General features: G+C 51.3%; 1 protein-coding gene across 6 annotated transcripts in view; it reads left to right on the forward strand.

The window, feature by feature from the left end:
* TMEM255B (transmembrane protein 255B) overlaps positions 1-21342 on the forward strand; it is a 64048-nt gene that overhangs the window by 18551 nt on the left and 24155 nt on the right. For 4 of the 6 annotated variants that reach the window (XR_008671013.2, XM_055360273.2, XM_055360275.2 and 1 more), the window contains exons 4-5: positions 17323-17412; positions 21076-21180. Coding sequence is in view for 5 of the 6 variants with exons in the window: in XM_055360273.2 (XP_055216248.1) it covers positions 17323-17412; positions 21076-21180 (195 nt within the window). In the remaining variant the exon portion in view is untranslated. The remainder of the gene's footprint in view (positions 1-17322; positions 17413-21075; positions 21181-21342) is intronic. The other 2 variants (XM_055360274.2, XM_055360276.2) reach the window with 1 other exon arrangement.

Below are 21342 nucleotides of genomic sequence, written 5' to 3' on the forward strand. Positions count from 1 at the left end.
CTGTCTCTGTCTCCCTCTCTATCTCTCTGCCTCTCTTTACACCAGCACATCTGGATTTGAACCCAGACCCAGCCTCTTGCCAGCTGTGTGACCTGGGCGGGGCCAACAGTGCCTGTCAAGCCTGGTGGAGTGTCTGCCCGTTCCCAGTGCAGGGCTGGACAGTGGCGGAGGCTGCCAGCTCTACCCGCTGACTGTGCACCCCAGACTGCTGTGGGGCCGAGGAGAGGCGCGGTGGCCCCGGCTGTGTCTCTGGGAGCAGTTCCCCCAGCGCTGTGCTGACTCCAGACTCAGCCCAGAAGGCAGGGACTGCGGTATGTGGGATGCACGTGCTTCAGCACCTAGAACAGCTCCCCCCCGGGTCCACCAGGCTTTGCTGAAAGGAGGATGGTCTTGGGAAGGGAATCCCCAGGGTCCCTGCACCAGGTCCCTTGTCCTAAGGAGGGGGATGAGCCGTCTCCCTAGGTCATGGGGGGAGCGAGGGCGGCGCTTCCTGCCACTGCCTTTGCCCTGTGCAGCCTGGGCGGCCTCAGACAGAGCCTTCCTGGGTGGGTGCTGTGGCTCTGCCTACCCCTGAGTGCCTCCTCCTTGGCTGACCCTGTCATTCACCACCTGAAACCATTGCTAACAATAACCAATCCAGGTGGTGCCGGGCAGGGCTGCGTGGTCTCTGGGGGTTTCCTGGACGACTGTGGACCGGTCAGGGCTGGCCAGGGTCACAGAGAGGAGCCCACAGCTGCCTGTGCCAGGGTGGAGGGCCTGAGGGGGTGGACAGCACAAGGCTAGTCCTGAGCTTGTCAGGAGACGTGGATGGAATGCATTCCTGTAGAGGAAGGCTCGGAACAAGCTGCCCTCCAGCAGGATCAGTGCAGGACAGGCATGTTCCTGTCTGGCAGAACCCTGCAGTATAAAAAGCCGGCTGAACAGGAATCAGGTGATTTTGGACAGGGGTGGAGATGTGAGGGATGGAAAGGGGATCTTTAGCTTCAGTATGTCATCTCCCAGCAAGATGAGAGTCTGAACCTGTGGTGTAGCTGGGTCTGCGACAAGCAATGGTATCAGCTGCTGTAACGATGTGATGATGATCACCTGTGGTGCCATGGCGTCTTCTCCCAGGTGAGTCTCGATTTCACCTGCTGTAATGATATGACGATGATCACCTGTGGTACTGTGGCGTCTTCTCCCGGGTGAGTCTCGATTTCACCTGCTGTAATGATACGACGATGATCATCTGTGGTGCCATGGCGTCTTCTCCCGGGTGAGTCTCGATTTCACCTGCTGTAATGATATGACGCCATGGCATCTTCTCCTGGGTGAGTCTCGATTTCATCTGCTGTAATGATATGACGATGGTCACCTGTGGTACTGTGGCATCTTCTCCCGGGTGAGTCCCGATTTCACCTGCTGTAATGATATGACGATGGTCACCTGTGGTACTGTGGCATCTTCTCCCGGGTGAGTCCCGATTTCACCTGCTGTAATGATATGACGATGATCACCTGTGGTACCATGGCATCTTCTCCCAGGTGAGTCCCGATTTCACCTGCTGTAATGATATGACGATGATCATCTGTGGTGCCATGGCGTCTTCTTCCGGGTGAGTCTCGATTTCACCTGCTGTAATGATATGACGATGATCACCTGTGGTGCCATGGCGTCTTCTCCTGGGTGAGTCTCGATTTCATCTGCTGTAATGATATGACGATGGTCACCTGTGGTACTGTGGCATCTTCTCCTGGGTGAGTCCGGATTTCACTCAACTGCCTCACTAACCTGACATTAGGTTTTTGTTGATCTTTTTCTAGCCTGGGCAGGGCCTCCACTGACCCATAGAGAAACACCCACAAATGCTCACTCCTGGCCACTGGCTGTAAGAGTTGAAGAAAGAAGAAACATGAAAAGCAGCTCAATAGTCAAAAACAGGTTTATTTTGGAGAATAAACCCTAGAGGGGCTTCGGGCCGATTTAGGTCTGGAGTGTTCTCTCTTACAGACTAAAGGTATTTAAGGATTTAGGAAGTGGAGCTTGTCGCAGGTTCAGAGTGTTTTTGGGTGGAGGGAGTTTTATGGCAGGGTTGGAAGGTTTCGGGTCAGAGGGGAGTTTATCTTGGGGTCGGCATGTTTCTGGTCAAAGGTGTCATTTGTGGTTTATGGTCACGCTGATATTAGACATTAGGTTGATGTTTTTGGGCTGGATTTTGGGGGTTTTTAATCAAGGGGAACTTAAAATGGTGGTGTTTGTCCAAGATGGCGATGTTCCTGCTCTGTCAATCCAGACCCTGTAGTTGAAAAGGACGAGGGGTGATGTGTTCTTTCTGGCTACTTCCTGCTGAGAGAGAGTGGTCCTTACGGGGCACCGAATGCGGCACTGGACTTTTGGGGGCTTAGAGGCAGCATCTGCTGATACATCTAGGAGTGGAAGAGGTGGATTTGTTCCCGGAAGCACTCTCTGTTTTGGGGGTGTAGAGGGAGCATCTGCTGATACATCTAGGGGTGGAAGAGGTGCATTTGTTCCCGGAAGCACTGTCTGTTTTGGGGGTGTAGAGGGAGCGTCTGCTGATACATCTAGGAGTGGAAGAGGTGGGTTTGTTCCCGGAAGCGCTCTCTGTTTGGGGGCGTAGAGGGAGCGTCTGCTGATACATCTCGTCTTCAGCTTACGGGGCTTTAAGAAAGCACAGCTTAGGTTTCAGTGATTTCCAGTTAGAAAAGTGGGGAAAAAGGAAAAATTGAAAACATTATTTTGGAGACTCGTAGCCAGAAAAATTAGAATTTAATCTAAACTGTAGAAAATAATAACAATTGAAAAACATCAGACAAGACTGGAATTTAACAACAGGTGTGCTATAGTTTTTGAAACAATTTTCTCTCTCCAGTTTTCCATTTTTATTAAAAGACACATGGTAGGACTGGTTTACTTTATTATACTTGGCTTAATTATTTGTATACAGTGCAGCAAGAATAATTATTTTTCACATAGGCCTTTTAAATTGTCTTTGATGGAACTTTGTTTTATAGAAGGAATCTGAGATAAGACTTTTTAAAGCTGAGCCCAGCCATGGAATTGTACCATTAAATACCTATGAGTTGGGTGAATTCCTCTCCTGTTGAGGTTCCTGGCCTGTCAGAAAGTGACATTCTTTACTTACCCCAGATCAGAACCCCTGTGCAGGGACTGTGTACACAGAATAGGAGGCCAGTTTCCAAGGCCTTTCTTGGCTTCATAAGTCAAGTTTGATTCCTTAAAGGAAAGCACACCATTCCAACCAAAGTCTTGGTAAAATAACCAGTTTCTCCAATTGTGTCCTGTTACAAAAGAAAACAGATTCTTATTGCACTTATGCAAATCACTATATTGCCATAACTTAAGAATAGTCACAAATACTTTCCAAATTCTGGAGAAAATCAGGTAGAGAGGAACAAATAAGCTCCAAATTTTGCTCATGGGAGTATACTAAATTGTTAAAAGCTGTCAGTAGCTCGCAAGACGTTTCCTTGACTCTGAAAAGCAAAACAAAGGATTAGCAACATTTTAAGCAAAATGTCAAAATGATCACTCCAATCTCCTGTTGGTTCAGTTCATGTAGTTAATTCCTGTCCTGCCTGATATTAATGAACATTTTAGCTCTTCAAGAGTCCTGAACATTTTTCCTCTATTCTGATGTCACAGCCTTCAAAGTTATCAGAAACCTGCATTGAAGAGCACCTGGTAAAGCTTTATAGCTGATTATAAAACCACCTTCTAAACAGGACCAAAACAAGACGACAATTGCCAATGGATGACAAAATGTTTTAGGGTGGCCATAGTTAAAGACACAATTGACAAGGAAATCTGTTACCTTGTGGCACTCAATAATTTTAACGTAACAATGATAATTATTGCTGATAATGTACACTAAAATATATCAGAATTATAGAAGTATCCCATAACTTTGGAACACATACCAATAACATATTTATACAAACACAGCCCAAAGAAAGCCAAACACCATTGCATATTTGACAATGCTTCCTGTATAATTTTTATACCAAATAAGCCGAATTTCACCTTTACATTAGTGTACTATTAATGTTAAACCCCATTCTTAATAAAACTTTATAGACCTATTTACCCAATTTTAATGTTTGATCATAAGGTAAGATTTTTATAGACCTTTTATAACTCCTTACAATTTTTGTTAAAGAGCAGGCTAGTGCTCTAAGAGAAACCCATTGTGCTTTTATTTTAATGCTTAATTTGCAGAAAAACTGGAGGATACCCCTTTAACTTTAGCCAATATGTTTACAAATAGAATTTCCCTTACAATCAACCATTCACAACTTGCTTAAACCTTCATTTTTATTTTATCCAACTTAAAACAACCCTTTAACCTTTTAATCTAGGCAAAAATTCACATTCCCGTGCCCCCTTATAATCTTTTTACCAAAAGTATATTTTGCTTTCCTTACACACCTTGCATGTAAACTGTTTCTTCAATAGTCTTAAATACATGTAACACTGTTAACTCTTAGCAACCTTCACTTTTGGTGAAGACCTTGGTAAGTTTGGGATTTTAAATGATGTACTAGGTGTGAAGCCTGGGACTTAGACAGAAGTGCACACAAGGTCTGATTCATTCCAGCATCAAACTCCGTGTGTCCCAGGCCTTACCTAGATATAAAGCAGGCAAGTTGTACAGCTAAGAGTCATAGTGGCATTTTATAAAGCATTTAGGAGGCCTAATCACCTTTAAATTCTACATCATTTCTTGCATAAATTCCCTTGTATAAATTCTTTTATGACTACGCAGACAAGCTACCACATGCCTTGACTTCCTGACTTGTCCTAAACATCCCTGTCTTCAAACAACCAGTTATTTTACTTTAGGACAAAAATTTACCGTAGAAGATCCTTTCTTATATAAATTCTCTTTTCTTTAATACCTTTTTGCATAGCTAGGGGGCATGGCTAATTTCTTATATCCCCAGGCCTTATCTAGAATTTAACACTCCAAAATAAATTGAACAATTTTTAAGTCAAAGAACCAGTTTATGATCTAAAAGCATTTAATAAACCTAATATTTGACCTGCATAATTTAGACCAACTGTTTACATTTTTGAAGATATTTTTATTTTACCAACAGTCTTTACAACTTTTTAGTTTTGTAACTTTCTTTATATCTCTCTTATTTCCTGGTTTCTTTTACCTTGTTTTATATAAAACCTTTAAATAAGCTTTGAATTAGACACAAATTATTTAACCTTTAAAAAGGATACAATTTTTAGAAAGAATGCTTTCCTACAATATATTTTTATTGGAAAAACCTAAATAATGAAATAGCTGTAGTTTAATTTAATATAACTTTAGATTCCAAATGATGACAAGTTTGTTTACAAATATTTGTCCCATTACATTTATCTAATTATTTTAATCACTTGCCTAGATCATTTACGAAAACTGTGGTAATCATTTAAAGTTATGAAACTGCCATTGCACAATTATGACTGAGACAGTGAAAACGATCTGAACTGACTCCGTCTTGCTTCTGACCTACGGATACCGTCCCAGTTACCCTGGGTTCCGTGGACTCACTGGACATGGGGGCGCAGGATCCGGGCACCCTCAGTCCTCCGTCGTCAGCGCCGGCAGTGATGAGATTTCCTCCTGTGATGGTCGGGGTGGGGGGGCTTCATTATGAGCCCCACCTGAACGGGGAAGGTGTCCTTGTTGGGAGCCGTCCATTTTCCAGTGTCCCCAGAGACCACAGGTTGGGCACAGTTTGGTGGGGGCAGGGGTTTAGGACAAGCCTTTGCCCAGTGTCCAGCGTTGCCACATCAGAAACAGACTCCCAGAGAGGTGGGGGACTTTTCTTTCGGGTTATCAGGAGGCTTTTTGTGGAGCTGACTTTTGGACAGCAGAGGTGAGCATCTGGTATTTATATGGAGACGTTTGTCTTTTTGAATTCTTTTTTCCTCGTTTGTGTTGTTAAAGACATGGAAGGCTGCATTTAGGAGGTCCCACTGAGATGTCTGGGGACCCTCCTCTAATTTTTGTAATTTTTTCTGGATGTCTTGGTGGATTGGGAAACAAATTGGAGGGGGAGAAAAGTTTGACCTTCTCTAGATTCTGGGTCCAAATTGGTATATTTTAGCATCACTTCAGTGAGGTGTGGTAAGAAAAGGGCAGGATTTTCCTGGGGCTCTTATGTAATTTCTCTGAGTTTTTCATAATTAGCTGCCTTATGGGCATTTTTGTCCATGCCTGCGAGGGGACAGGTGATCATGTGGTTTCTTTGCCTGAAGCCAGTGTCTCCCTGTTGGTAAGTCCAATCTGGATCTCTACGGGGCCTGCATCGTTAGCCACTGGGTTTTATATTAGGGTTTGATTATGGAGTTTATCTGCGTCGGCCTCAGCTGAATGCCATACTCTCCTTTTCATCAGGAGTGAGGGTGGAGTTAGAATTATATCAATGTCACGCCAAGTTAAAGTAAAGGATTGGGCTATGTGCAGGAATTCCCTGTGATAATGAGAGGGATTTTCAGAGAAAGATTCCAGGTGCTGTTGGATCTGTGACAAGTCAGACGTGGAGAGAATCAGACGTGGAGAAAGGACCATGAACGCAAGCAGTGCCTTCAACCCCAGCTACTTCCTGGAGAGGGAGAATGGCAGAGGTGGCTTGACTGGCTGGGGTAGTTTCTCAATGGGTGACTGGTGGAGGAGGATGGGTGGAGTTTGGGGCTAAAGGCTTGGGGGTAGGAGGGGCCAACAGGGTGGAGGATTTGGTCTGGGTGAGGAGCAGATGCAGAGGGTCGAGAGTACAGAGGGGGTTCATCTGCAGGGTCAGAAGGGGTTTCGGAGGAAGGGATTTCGGAGGAAGGGAAGACCTGGGGAGGGTTTTCTTTAAGAAGAAGGATTTCATGAGGGGTGCAAGCGTGACATAGGCAGGGCTGAAGAAAGCCTGAATATAGGGAACCTCTTGTCATTTGCTGCTCCTGGTTATAAAGTTGTCAAGGTCCCTGAGAATTTGAAAGTCAAAGATGCTGTTTTTGGGCCATTGGCTGTCGTTATCTAGTTTGAATTGGGCCAGGCCGTGTTACCATAAAAAACTAAACGCTTTGGCTTTAGGCTCCCCTGTAAGCCAAGTTTGGTGAGGTTGTGAAGGAGACAGCCGAGCGGGGAGGGTGTAGGGATGTGGGATTGTTGAGCACCCATGTGAGCTGGTAAGAGGAGGCCGAGGGTGTCTGTTTTTGTTCTAGGTGTCTCCAGAAGAAAGACAGAGACCCAGATTCCTGTTTATAAAGAGGACAATTAACCTGAGAAGAGACTGGGAGTTCCCAAGATTTTCCCCAGCTTAATCCCACTGGTCCTCTGAGGACCAGGACAGCAGATCTGACTTTCCTGGGTACCATGAGAAAGCCAGGGGAGGGCAGATCTTACCAGTCAGCTGGATTTGTGTCTGGTGTTGGATGTTCCAGTTGGAATTGGCAAAGCGCCTCCCAGACTGGAGCCATGTGAGGAAGACAGAGAGAGAGAGAGAAGGAGAAGAAGAGGAAGAAGAAGAAGAAGGAGGAGGAGGAGGAGGAGGAGGAGGAGGGAGGAGGAGGAGAAGGAGAGAAGGGTTGGAGAGTGAAATGCCGATTGTGAGCAGTTGGAGGTGGATTTCTGAGACCTGAGGATTTTGAGAGCCCACTGGGGAGTAGCCCCGGCCCAAGCCTCACAGTTCCCTTCGGGTCAGTTGTCCTCCTTATGCAAATTGCTCGGAAAGTAAAGTGAGAGAAAAGACAAGGCAGGTGGCCAGAGGCCCTCAGGATCTAGGAATTAGCCTGGGACGAGCTGCCACTGCCCACGGCTTCCTGGGTTGCAAGAGAGCCTCTGGCCCCAACACCTGTCCTAAGTTTTGGCACCAAATGTAAGAGTTAAAGAGGAAAGAAACATGAAAAGTGGCTCAACCATCAAAGAGAGGTTTATTTTGGAGAATAAACCTGAGAGGGGCTTCTGGTGAATTTAGGTCAGGAGTGTTCTCTCTTATATAAGAGTATTTAAGGGTTTAGGAAGCGGGGAGCTTATTGCAGGAGCAGAATGTTTCTGGGTGGAGGAGAGTTTTATTGCAGGGTTGGAATGTTTCTGGTCGGAGGTGTCATTTGTGGTTTATGGTCATGCTGACATTAGTCAGTAAATTGATGTTTCTGGGGCTGGATTTAGGCAGTTTTTAGTCAAAGGGAACTTAAAATGGCGGTGTTTGTCCAAGATGGTGATGCCTCTGCTCTGTCACTGGCAAAGTGCCCAGGCTGAGAGTCATTTCCTGAAGTTCACTGCCCTGCACACAGGCACTGGCTTTGCCTTCTGATTTCCACCTGCACTTCTAATACCATGACAGAGGTTGCCCTCCAGGCAAAACACTGCAGGGCAGAGAGGGAGGCTTGCAGGGTTCCCTCACCCCCAGCTGTGGTTTCTGACTCAGCTGGCACTAGGGTCTCATGTTTGCTCCTCGTCCTACCTCTCCTGCTGTTGTCTTTAGCAAACGCATGAGCAAAGAGAGGTCCTAGACCACTGACAGAGAAATAGACCCACCGGAGGAGAGAGGCTGGAAAGCTGAAAAGTTCAATTAAAGAAACTTCTAAGTCAGCAGAAATTTAGAAATTCAGTCTCCCCAACATGAGCTTTCCCTGGTTTTGAAACCTTTAGGTCACTGGTCAGGGTCAGAAGTAGGAACGGTTGCCGCTGGGCTTGGAGACCCCACTCTGGACGTGACTGTGGGTGCTGGACGTCCCCAGGCCTCCCTGTCCTCGTCTCGATGAAGGGATGATAGGGTTGCCCTCAGGGGCTCAGGAGAGGCAGGAAAAACACCTGGGATGGTGGCTTGATGTACTCACACATCCCTGTGTCTTCTCGGACACTCCCGGAGCCAGGTGCTTCTCGGAGTGTTTTGGATTTTAGGGAACGTGGGGATGGGCCAGACCGTTTGATTCCTCCAGTGGAGTCTGAGGCAGCCTCCCACTTCCTGTTTCCAAAGCAAAGCACATGAACATTCACGCAACATGGGGTAAATGCAGGCTGTGCGTGGACTTCTTCAGACCAGGGCATGCTTTGCTGTAAAATGAATTCAAGCATCAAACCGTGAGGGCTCTGGACTTCGGGATTCTAGCCAGAGAACCATGGGCCACCATCATCACCATCCCCACTGTCATCACAGTCTTTACTATCCCCACTGTCACCATTGTCACCATTGTCACCATCCCTACTGTCATCACTGTCATTGCCATCGTCACCATCCTGTCATCACTGTCATCGCCATTGTCACCATCCTCACTGTCATTGCCATTGTCACCTTCCCCACTGTCATCACCATCCCCATCACCATCACTGTCGTCACTGTAATTACCGTCTTCACTGTCATCACCGTCACCATCGTCACCATCTCCACTGTCATCACTGTCATCACCCTCGTCACCATCATCACTGTTGTCATCACCATCACTGTCACCATCATCAGTGTCATCACCATCACTGTTGTCACCATCATCACCATCACCATCATCACCATTGTCACCACCGTCATCACCATTGTCACCATCGTCACCATCATCGTCATCACCATCATCACTGTTGTCACCATCACCGTCATCACTGTTGTCACCACCATCACCATCATCACTGTCATCACCATCACCGTCATCACTGTCGTCACCAGCAGCAGCTGCTTCCTCTCTGCTGGGGAGTGAATTTCCTCCCTGGCATCCACATCAGAGAGCAGGCAGAGGAGTCATCGGAAGAAACCTTTACGATGGATTTCTCATTTCTTGGTTTGGGCTGGTGGTGTTGGAGATCATCTGTAGTGGCCTCTCATTCACTGAGAAGGAGGCCACGTCTTGGTTTTTGAGGGGGAGTGAGCCCTGTCCCAGGCTCACTAGTTACACATGTGACATGCACGGGGCATGCCTTCACACAGGAGACCACATTACCCGCAGCAATGGCAGGGCATGCCTTCACACAGGAGACCACATTACTCCTGGCAATGGGCCCCATAAGGCACTTCTGAGAGGTTCTAGTTGTTTGTTGTTTCATACCTGGACCTGACACTTTAATGAACAGAACATGTGAAAATATGTCATAATTAAATAATTTTAAAATTTTGTCTCTAATAGAGAAAACTTACAGTAGGCCTCGTGCAAACCTGCTAGCTCCACAATCAGTCACGTGCACGCGCAGGGGTGTTGGTGGAAGAGCTACATTGGGCATCTTCCAGAGCCAACGGTCTGGATTTTAATTTGGTTGCTCTCCTTTATCACTTATTTATTAGCATTTGAAAAACATGTATTCTAGACTAAAATAATGCCTGATTGGTTTAAGTTGAAAAACAGTTTTTAAATGTTCTAAGAATTTCTTCAGTGTGTGGGGAAGGCTTAAAAGGACAGAGGCTGCCTGTTGCTGACCTGAGTGGTGCGGCTTCTCTTCTCCGTTTGCTCACAGAAACCGATGATAGGTGAAATGAGCAGGTCAAAGTTCAGGGTCTTTGGAGGGTGTGGATGGTGTGAGTGTAGGGTGTAGACAGTGGCGACCATGTGGGGAGCCCCTGAGTTTTGTGGTTCTGGGACACCCGCATGGCAGGTGTGCAGGTCAGACGTGAAGAAGGGAAGCTGGAGACAAAATTGTTAATGAGCTGAAATTGTACATGGCTTAGAACTGTGAGCAAGGACCTGCTTGTGAAGTGAATTAGGTTGTGCCTGGGAAAGCAGTGGGGAGGGGAGTGTGAGAGCCGCGAATGTGTCAAATGCTCATGGTGAATCACGTCAGCTGGGGCTGAGGGTGACCCCTGGATTGATGGCAGGCAGGGCATGGTGACCTTGGGAGGGGCAGATTTGGGCTTGGTGACCCAGGAAGGAGGAACCAGCTGCAGGTGCCGTCCACTCTCTCCAGGAGGTTTACTCTAAAGGAAGCGAGGTGGAGGAGAGGGCATGGACGGGGAGGAGGTGTCGAGAAGACATCTGTGGTTAAGATGGGATGGGCAGCTCCAGGTGTCGGCCAGGGGCACCATGCTGCAGAGGGGAAGGCGGAGGGAGTGGGGATGGGCAGAGGGGAAGGCGGAGGGGGTGGGGATGGGCAGAGGGGAAGGCAGAGGGGGTGGGGATGGGCAGAGGGGAAGGCGGAGGGGGTGGGGATGGGCAGAGGGGAAGGCGGAGGGGGTGGGGATGGGCAGAGGGGAAGGCGGAGGGGGTGGGGATGGGCAGAGGGGAAGGCGGAGGGGGTGGGGATGGGCAGAGGGGAAGGCGGAGGGGGTGGGGATGGGCAGAGGGGAAGGCGGAGGGGGTGGGGATGGGCAGAGGGGAAGGCGGAGGGGGTGGGGATGGGCAGAGGGGAAGGCGGAGGGGGTGGGGATGGGCAGAGGGGAAGGCGGAGGGGGTGGGGATGGGCAGAGGGGAAGGCGGAGGGGGTGGGGATGGGCAGAGGGGAAGGCGGAGGGGGTGGGGATGGGCAGAGGGGAAGGCGGAGGGGGTGGGGATGGGCAGAGGGGAAGGCGGAGGGAGTGGGGATGGGCAGCAGAGGCTGCATCAGGTGCCTCTCCCAGGTGGAGCTGCTGCCCTGGGTGGGGGCTCAGGGGTCGCACTGCCTGCGTGGCCTGGCACTGGTGCAGCAGAGGCTCCTCTCTGCCCTCGGCTGGTGGCTCCCTGTCTCCTCCTGCCACACGTGGCCATCCTAGTGCTGGATTTATGGCGTACACAGCCATCTTAGCCGTCATCGTGTGGGTGATAACAGACCTGTGAGATGGAAGCGGCTGCTCTTGCCCATCCGGGCCCTGCCTCTGTGCCGTCATCAGCACGGTGTCACCGTGTGGCCGCCCTCCACTCGTTTGTCTCTGGACACTCGACCTGTGTACTCCGCTCGCGCTTCTGGCCCTCACCATCGCCGTCACCTCCTGCCTGGGCCCTGCCGCTGCCCTCACCCCAGCCAGAGTTCTGGGAAACCCCAGGGCAGCTGGCTCCCCTCCCACTGACCACTGCACCTGGGGGCCGCGCCTCCCTCCCTCCCTCCTGCCCCACTCATCCTGCCTCGTGGAGGCCACCGACCGACTGCCCTGGTGCTCCTTAGACCCACATGCTGTGCTGTGGGGCCTTTGCAGGTGCTGCTGGGTGGCCTGGGCAGGGTCTCCACCTTGTTGAGTCTCTGCTCGAATGTCCCAGACCACAGAGACCCAGCCGCCCTCTTGAGGTAGCCGCACCCGGGCCACTCTCCCTCCCCACCTTATCCGCTTCCTTCTTTTCCTCTGATCACCACGACCTTATGCTCAGTGTGGGTTTTTTTTTTAAATCTACTTTCTTCTGTTGGAATGTAAACTCTGAGAGCAGAGGCATTTGAAGGTGACCTTTGCTCAAGAGAAGATGCCCCAACAGAATGCAATGAGATCTTCACAGCCTTCAGTCCAGATCCCTGTGGCTGCAGTGCAGGGACAGAGTTTCTCCTGGCAGTGGCCATAGACATGCACAGTCCTCATGGGCTATGGAGAGCGGGTTGCTTGTGTCTGTGGAGAATTGATTTGGTTCCTGCTATGCACGTTCTAGGTCACAAAAAATTTATCTGAACAAGAGTTAACAATGCCTGGAGAAAAGTCGTGACAGAGCCACGCAGCCCAGGGGGATGTGGGCTGTTCCCTGAGGCAGCTCTCGTGAGGCTGGTTCTGGCAGTGACTTGCGGACTTAGCCAGAGGAGCTGGAGGAGGCCATTCCCAATGTCTTTCCCAACACCACTGCTGGACTCGGGTTGAAGCACCATGAGAAGCTCTTGGCATTTTCATGTTTCTGGCTGTCCTAGTGCTGACTGCCCAGGCACATGGACATCCTAACACTGAACTGACCGTGCACACGGACATCCTAGCACTGAACTGACCAGGCACGTGGACATCCTAGCCCTGGACTGACCGTGTACATAGACATCCTAATGCTGAACTGACCGTGTACATGGACATCCTAGCTCTGGACTGACCGGACACGTGGACATCCTAGCGCTGGACTGACTGGACATGTGGACATCCTCGCACTGAACTGACCAGACACGTGGACATCCTAGCTCTGGACTGACCAGACACGTAGACATCCTAGCGCTGGACTGACCGGGCACGTGGACATCCTAGCACTGAACTTGCTGCGCGTGGCCACACTCTCGCTGAATTTCGCTGAATTTTACCTTTCACACTGAAAGAGCGGGAGGAAGGACAGCCAGGCAGAGCTGGGACGTTTGCGGGGACGTTGGCAGGGTGGGAAGCGTTATGCGTGACCAGGTTCGAATGTGTTTGTGAAACATGGGTGGTGGAAGGTAGACCCTGCAGTTTTTAGGGATGCTCTAACAATTCTGTGTTTCTGTGAAGTTTCGGGTGAAATTGGGTGGGGGTGAAATATGAACACCTCTCAACGGTCTGGGCCTGGGTCCTGCCCAGGGCTGGGTTGCAGCGGGTTCCCGGCTCCATGGCATTCATGAGGGGTTACTGGGTTGGAAGGTGAACATCCAGGGCCAGCACATCCTGGCAGAGTCTCTGCTGCACGCATTTATGGTGAGAGACTCAGCAGAGCCTGGATGAGTCACCTGCCACCCACTTCTGAAAGTGGCCGGGGCATCTAGCGGGTGGCACCTGCCGGCCGCCGAGCTGGACAGGGACGCTGGATCCTCCTGGGTTGGCTTCGGCTCCCACTAGGCAGATGTGGGCTTCCTAACATTGGGCAGCCCCAATGAATCTGGGGGACCACACTGGTCACAGACCCCTCAGGGATCTGAGGGAGCGACGTCATGTGGACAGATGTCCCCTTGGGGACACCAGTGGCTCTGAGGGTGATGGGCTCAACCAGGAGCAGGGAAGGGGTGCTTGTGCTGCTGAGCTGAGGCGCTGTCTGAGCGAAAGATGTTTAGAGCCCCAAGTCCTTACAGCCGCACCTGCAAAATGCAAACTGTGATGATGACGTCACAGTTGTGCCGATTAGAAGGATGGGCCGAGCGAAAGAACTTTGGAAGCTTTAAAGTGATTTTATTCATCTTTAAGTCTTTTTTCCTTCTGCCTCTTTGGTTGGGAATTGTGCCCAACAGAAACTGTGGGAGTTCTTAAGGAGAGTGCGCAGTGGTGACGGGACCACGGCCCCTCTGTGTCCTTGCATCTATTGCTGGAAGCATGTCTGCAGGCACGATGGGATGTGACGCCGCTCTCCCTGCAATGCTAGAGCGAGGCGCGCAGCCCCCGATCCAGGCCGGCACCCACGAGAAGGGTGCACTGCGGGGCAGGAACATCCCCTGGAACTCCGGGAGGCCCCAGAGCTGGGGACGCGGCCCCGCTGGAGTCCGGCTTTCATCTTCCTCTGGGAAGGTGGAGGGGCTTGGCCCCGACTGGGAAACCTCGAATGTTGCCCTCTGAGCCGTCTGTGTGTGTTTTTATGTATTTGTTCAAACAGTTACATTTTTAATGTATTTTACGTATTTATCTAACTGAACGTAGGAAATTTCAGTTAGGTGTAATTTCTGCCCGCTGTTTTTACACAGCTCTGCATAATAATCATTTTACTTGTATGCAGCAGTTTCACCAGGAAAATGGGAAGGTGAAGGAAGTCTCTTGCCTTCGGCCACACAACCTTGGCATTGGCGAGCTTCTGACAGTAACAAGGTGGCTGCAGCTCACCCCCAGCCCTGAACATCGTGGCCTCTGCCCCACCTCAGTGGGCCCCAGTCCCACCGACGTGCAGCCCCCAGCGCCTTCCCCGTCTCCCCTTGAGGAAATTCTGTTTATTCTTCCAGGACTAGTTCAGGCCTTCCTTCTTTCTCAGGGTGCAGTGAGGCCTTCCTTGTGTGTACACCCAGAGCCCTGGCTTATGCTTTGCTATGGTGGCCGTCAGACAGGGTCAGCTGTTCAAGGGGGAACCTCCCTCATCTGTCTGTTCCTCCAGCACACTGGGCAGCTACACCATGCGATGGGCTCCGTCATTTAGCCAGTCGAACCAGAGCAATTAGGCAGAAGAGGAGATTTTTAAATTGCCACAGCCTGTAGAAAGTCCAAATAGAAATAAGCTTTTGGTTCAGACCCAGGCTAATGCAGCCATGGTTTTCTGCACAGCTTCCTTCTGGGAGCACCTCAACTTTCTTTTAGGCAATCGATGATAAAATGCCAGAAATGTGAGACGCGGGAAGGGCAGGGAAGCGCCTGTTTTGCTCATGTCTGCGCCTGCAGCACCGGGCTGCGTATCCTGTGGGGACGCCGGAGCGTCCGTGACACTTATGAATAAGTCAGTGAGCCCAGCACCTCCCTTTCCAGAGGGGGGACCAAGGACCACTAGGGGCAAGTCCAGCCCAGCAGTTCAGAGAACGCTCTGGAAGGACTCAGCTTGCCAGCTCTGCTCTGCTCTGCCTGGGGAGGTGGAGGGGGGATGCGAGGGTAAGGGCTCCGGTCCAAGGCCACCCCGAGAACCCTTGTGCTGCCCTTGGGTCTGGTGGCCACGTCCCCCTCCGCCCCCTCGCACAGCCACTGGGAGCTAGAGCTCAGGGGTGTCGGCCAGCTGCATACTAACTGCCCGGACTTTGTTCAGACCTGCCTCTTCTCGTAAACCTAAAGTATGTATTTTGGAAGGGCACGTGCTTGATGTCTGAGCTCTTAGAATGTCTCGTCTGATCTGCTGTGGTGGAAAGTTACCTTAGAAGAAGAAAGGTGCCAGCAGGTGGGAGAACCATCTCTCTGTAACTCACGCAGGGACCGTGCCGGTCTGGGACCCACCCGAGGACGCACTGACTTCTGTGGACTCGCTCTCCGGCCCGCTGCCCCAGCCCTGCCGCCTCATCACTCACATTTAATGCAAGGTGGCATCGGTGACTGCCAAGCGTGGGTTCACCAGGAAGCCCCCAATTGACAGCTCTTCCTCTGCTGAAGGATAAAAACACCCAGATTCGCAGTGAGGGTGCCCACTGTTTAAAAAAGAAGCTGCACTTTCCTCCGCAAAAGGGCTTGGCCAGCAGCGTGGTGCGCCCTGGACCGGCTCTGATGGGGCTTCCAGGGAGGACCCCCAGCGGGCCTGTGGTGTGGAGGGTCAGAAGGAGAGGGAGGAGCAGGCGGCCACCACTGGTCCATGGCCTGAAAGGTTTGGGCCTGCCAGCCACCACCCCCCGCCTTCTGCTGCTGTGGGGCCTGCTGGGAACGCGTCCCACCTGCGAATCCAGCGGGTAGCATTAGAGCCGTGGCAGATGGGCTGGATTTGGCTTCTCTTTGGGTTGCGGGTGACGATAGGTGTGCAGCCTGGGGCAGAGATGGACACACAGGGCCACGCTGACATCGGGGGAAGAGGCCACGGCAGTTCCACGTGAGGGTCACGGTCGATGGAACTCCTCCCTCCACATACTTGGCTCCCCAGGGAGAAGGAAGGTCGGGGTGCCTCTGCCGGGCGTCGTTGCAAGCGTGAGGAGGAGACCACTCTGCTCGGTCGGCTCTGCTCTGACGAGAGCTTTGTGGTCTGGACGAGCACCCACGCTCGTGCCTGGTGCGCAGGACAGGTCCGAACAGACTCAGGCTTCCCCTGTCCCTGTGTAGCACCACGGTGCCAGAGCCGCAGGCCCTCCCTCTGCTGTCACCGATGGGTTCTGCTTGTCACTGGGACCTCTTTCCCGAGCCGACAACTCATCCATCGGGACGGAACCAAGCGAGATGCCAACTCGGGGCCACAGTTCTCAGTGGCCATTCAGGAGGGTCTGCTCTGCCCAGTGTGGTACCAAGCCAGGCACCGAGAAAAGAATGACAGCACCCGCCCTCTGGTCAGGGGTCCACGGGGATGGAGACTCCCTGCTAGTTTTTAGGGTTAGGGCAGGGCACCCAGCTTTATAGCAGAGTTTGTAGTGGCAAGAAATTGCCAACTGTTTATCCATCAGAGTGCACTGGTTAACTAACGCACTATAAACCATTCCTGGCTCCAAGCTCCAAGACCATTAGGTAGGAAAAGCAGGTTGTGCAACAGTGTGTGAAGCTGATCCGATGACTGTAAAGGCCTGTGTCAAGTGTGCACATGTGTGTGCGTGTGATGAGCACACATTAGGGTTGGGCACACGGCCTGCCGTCCGGGGTTGCTTCTCAGAGGCGCGTGCCGAGGGCCCGGGGATGGCAACGCCCTTCCGTGCAGAAGGCGCCTGGGTGGGTCTTGCGGAATAGACGCGTGAGGACGACCCGCAGGGTGGAGTCCGGCCTGGCCAGGGCTGGAAGTCATGGGACGAAAGGTAGAGGTGAGAAGAGGCAGTTCTGTGAAAGAAGCCCCAGCCTCGAGCTGGGACTTTGAATTGGTTTGCGTTTGAAAACCAGGGTTGGTAAAAGTTGGGCACCCACACCTCTTCTTCCCTTGCAGCTGGTGGCAGCGATCGTGTTTATCAGTTTTGGCGTGGTGGCCGCCTTCTGCTGTGCCATCGTGGACGGCGTATTTGCAGCACAGCACATTGTGAGTACATTGTCATTGTGTGCACGGTCGCTTTCTGGGGCTGAAAGAGTCGACGTGAAAAAAGTTCAATTTCATTTTGCAGATCTCAGCTCAGACGGCTTCACAGTCAGTCTCCACGCTGGGGGTTGCCAGTGACTGTCTCTCCTCTCAGCAAGTCTCATTTCCTACACAACGAACTTCCCTCTCCACACAGACTACACACACCACACAACACACAGAGCACACAGCACACACCACACAACACACAGAGCACACAGCACACACACCACAACAGAGCACACAGCACATAACACACAGAGCACACAGCACACACACCACAACAGAGCACATAGCACACACCACACAGAGTACACACCTCACACACCACACAGAGCACACACCTCACACACCACACAGAGCACACAGAGCACACACCACACAGACCACACACCACACAAAGCACACAGAGCACACAGCACACAGAGTAAACACCTCACACACCACACAGAGCACACACCTCACACACCACACAGAGCACACACCTCACACACCACACAGAGCACACACCACACACACCAGAGTACACACCGCACACACCACACAGAACACACACCACACATACCACACAGCACACATACCACACAGAGTACACACCGCACACACCACACAGAGCACACACCACACAGAGTACACACCGCACACACCACGCAGAGCACACACCACACACACCAGAGTACACACCGCACACACCACACAGAACACACACCACACATACCACACAGCACACACACCAGAGTACACACTCCACACACCACACAGAGCACACACCACACATACCACACAGCACACACACCACACAGAGTACACACCGTACACACCACCACACAGAGCACACACCACACACACATACACACCACACCACACTCTTTTCACCTCTAAATGAACAGGTTTTCTCTAAAATCGCAGGCCGAGGAATCGTTTCTGTGTCCTCCTGAGGTGCGTCCTCAGCCTCCGGTGGGCTGCGCCATCCCCCCTCCTCCCTGGCTGGGCTCCTGGGTGGGCTCTCACCATCTGGGCAGCAGCTGGTCCCCGGGAGCAGCCGAGTTGCTTGTCATGAACTCTCAGACCAAACCTGTGATTGTTTCTCCCTCTTTTTCCATAAATCACACTGAAAGGCACTGAAGGTTGGTGTTAGGCCTTTGTCTGCCCCAACGGTTTCATTATATGAAGGCAAGTGTGGGAGCACATTCACAAAACACACGTGCGTGCACACGCAGGCACACACCACGGCTCACACGCACACGCACACACACACACACTCCCACGGAGGTGCGTCACGGGAGCTTTCTCAGCGGGTGGCTGGGTGACTTGCTATTCTACAGCTTCCAGATGGTGGTTTCCACTGTGCTCCAGGCGCCCGTGGCCATGGCCCCGCTGAGGAGCAGGGTCCAGTCTCTGACCGCAGTCGGGGGTGTCCCCAGGCTCCAGACCTCGGGCGCCTGTCCACTCTGGAGGGCCACGCGGGGCATGCATCTAGGCAGGCGTGGGAGCCTCTTGGTTAGAAACAAAGCAGGGCCCCTGGCCGGGGCCTCCCAGGGCTGACTTTAGGACGAATGCACAGACAGCACTCACTGGAGCTCAGATGCCATCGAGGAAAATGTGGCACTGCCTCGTGTGCTGCTGAGGAAGAAGACAGACGGTGAATTACAGCTCTAAGGGCGTCATATGGGGAGGTGCGTGCCTTCCAACTGTTGAGAGAGGCCGAGGACACCGTGCTGCTAGGCCTCTGTCCCCATGGGGTTTGGGCACACCGCCCTCCCTCCCAGCAGGAGCCTCTGTCCGTGGGGTTGGGGTGCACTGCCCTCTCTCCAGGAAGGAGCCTCTGTCCCCTTGGGCTACTCATTGTTACCTGTGGTCTCATGTCTGTCCCCTCAGGGGAAGATAAACACCCAGAGACAGAGACTTGTGTCTGCTTCCTCCATTGCTGTGTCACCTAGAACTCATCCGGCCATAATAGTACTTCACCAGTGGGGGCCCAAAGGACCGATGAGTGATTCTCATTCTCATCTGTTGCAGTGTTACTAGTGGTTTCTAATACTTTTCTTTGTTCAGAACTAGGAGCCTTTGAGAAATACTAATAAAACTAAACGTGGGCAATGCGACCCTAGCTTATTTGCAGGTGATGCAGTTTTGTGGCATTTTAGTTTTGGTACTTCCTGCTGTCCTCTACCATAGCAATTATAAGCACTTTGCAATGGTCAGTTTATGGGTCTGTCTTCTTCACTAGTCTATAAATCCCTTAAGGGCAAGAACTGTGTCTTGTTATCCTTACCATTTGGCACTGTGTCTGCTCCATGAATGTTGCAGATGGTCGGATGGATTGATAGTTGGATAGGGCCACAAATGGGTGTATGGCTGAATGGTTGGATGGATGGATAGAAGGATGGATAATGGGTGGATGACAGAGGAATGGATGGATGGGTGGATGTGGATGAATGGAAGTATGGATGATGGATGGATGGATAGAAGGATGGATGATGGATGGATGGATGGATGTGGATGAATGGAAGGATGGGTGATGGATGTGGATGGATAGAAGGATGGATGATGGATGGATAGATAGGAGGATGGATAACGGATGATGGATGGATGGTGGACAGATGGAAGGATGGAAGTATGGATGACAGATGGGTGAATGGATGGATGTGGATGAATAGAAGGATGGATAATGGATGGATGATGGATGATAGATGGATGGACAAAAGGATGGATGACAGATGAATGGATGGGTGGATGTGGATGAATCGAAGGATGGATAATGGATGGATGATGGATGGATGGTTGGATGATGGTTGGATGGATGGATGTGGATGAATGGAAGGATGGATGATGGATGTGGATGGATAGAAGGATGGATGATGGATGGATACATAGAAGGATGGATAATGGATTATGGATGGATGGATGGAAGGATGGATGACAGATGGGTGGATGGATGGATGTGGATGAATGGAAGGATGGATAATGGATGATGGGTGGATGGATGGAAGGATGGATGGATACATGGATGGATGGATGGATGGATGGAAGGATGGATGACAGATGGGTGGATGGATGGATGTGGATGAATGGAAGGATGGATGATGGATGCATGATGGATGAATGAATAGATAGATGTGGAGGATGGAAGGAAGAATGGGTGGATGCACAGATGATTGATTGGATGGATGGTTGGGTGGGTGGGTGGATGATTGGATGGTTGGAGGGATGAGTTTATTAGTCTGAAATCCTTCTTGCTACCTTCCTAGTAGAAGAGACAATATTTTCTTTTATGAAACGATGCAGGAGCCTAACACCTGTGATGTGGGGTGGTAGGGATGCCCCTCAAAAGGCCAAGCACCTGTCTCCCTTCTGCTGCCCTTGTTGACTGATGGAGAATATGCATGGCCCGAGGTACCCTCCCATGGGGCTTTCTGCTGTCTGGCCTCCTGGATGCAGCAGCCCAGCTGCTCTGCAGGGAGCGTGGAGTCTCCCATCTTATGTTCTCTGTCTGGGAGGCTCAAGTTGGTGTTGGCCTTGGTCCTTGAGGCCCTGAGCCTGAGACCCACAGGCCTGAAATTGCCTCTGGCCTCTCCCTCCTGGAGGCACCTGTTTTATTCCATCTGTGTTTATCTGTTTCTCTAGGAACCGAGGCCCCTCACCACGGGAAGATGCCAGTTTTACTCCAGTGGGGTGGGGTACTTGTACGACGTCTATCAGACAGAGGTGAGCAGGAGCACTGAGATTCACGTGAGTTTTGCTCAGCTAACCCCGCCGACCCCACGCGGTTTTTCCCTGCACACAGGCGTGGTCTGAATATTTTGATTCTAATAGTTCCTGGGGGTCTCCCCTGCAGCTGGTGAACCGTTGATGCCCCCTGTGTTTGGGGCCTTGACATTTCGATGTGCTGTA

Source organism: Gorilla gorilla, chromosome 14, assembly GCF_029281585.2.
Source record: "Gorilla gorilla gorilla isolate KB3781 chromosome 14, NHGRI_mGorGor1-v2.1_pri, whole genome shotgun sequence".
Taxonomy (NCBI): domain Eukaryota; kingdom Metazoa; phylum Chordata; class Mammalia; order Primates; family Hominidae; genus Gorilla; species Gorilla gorilla.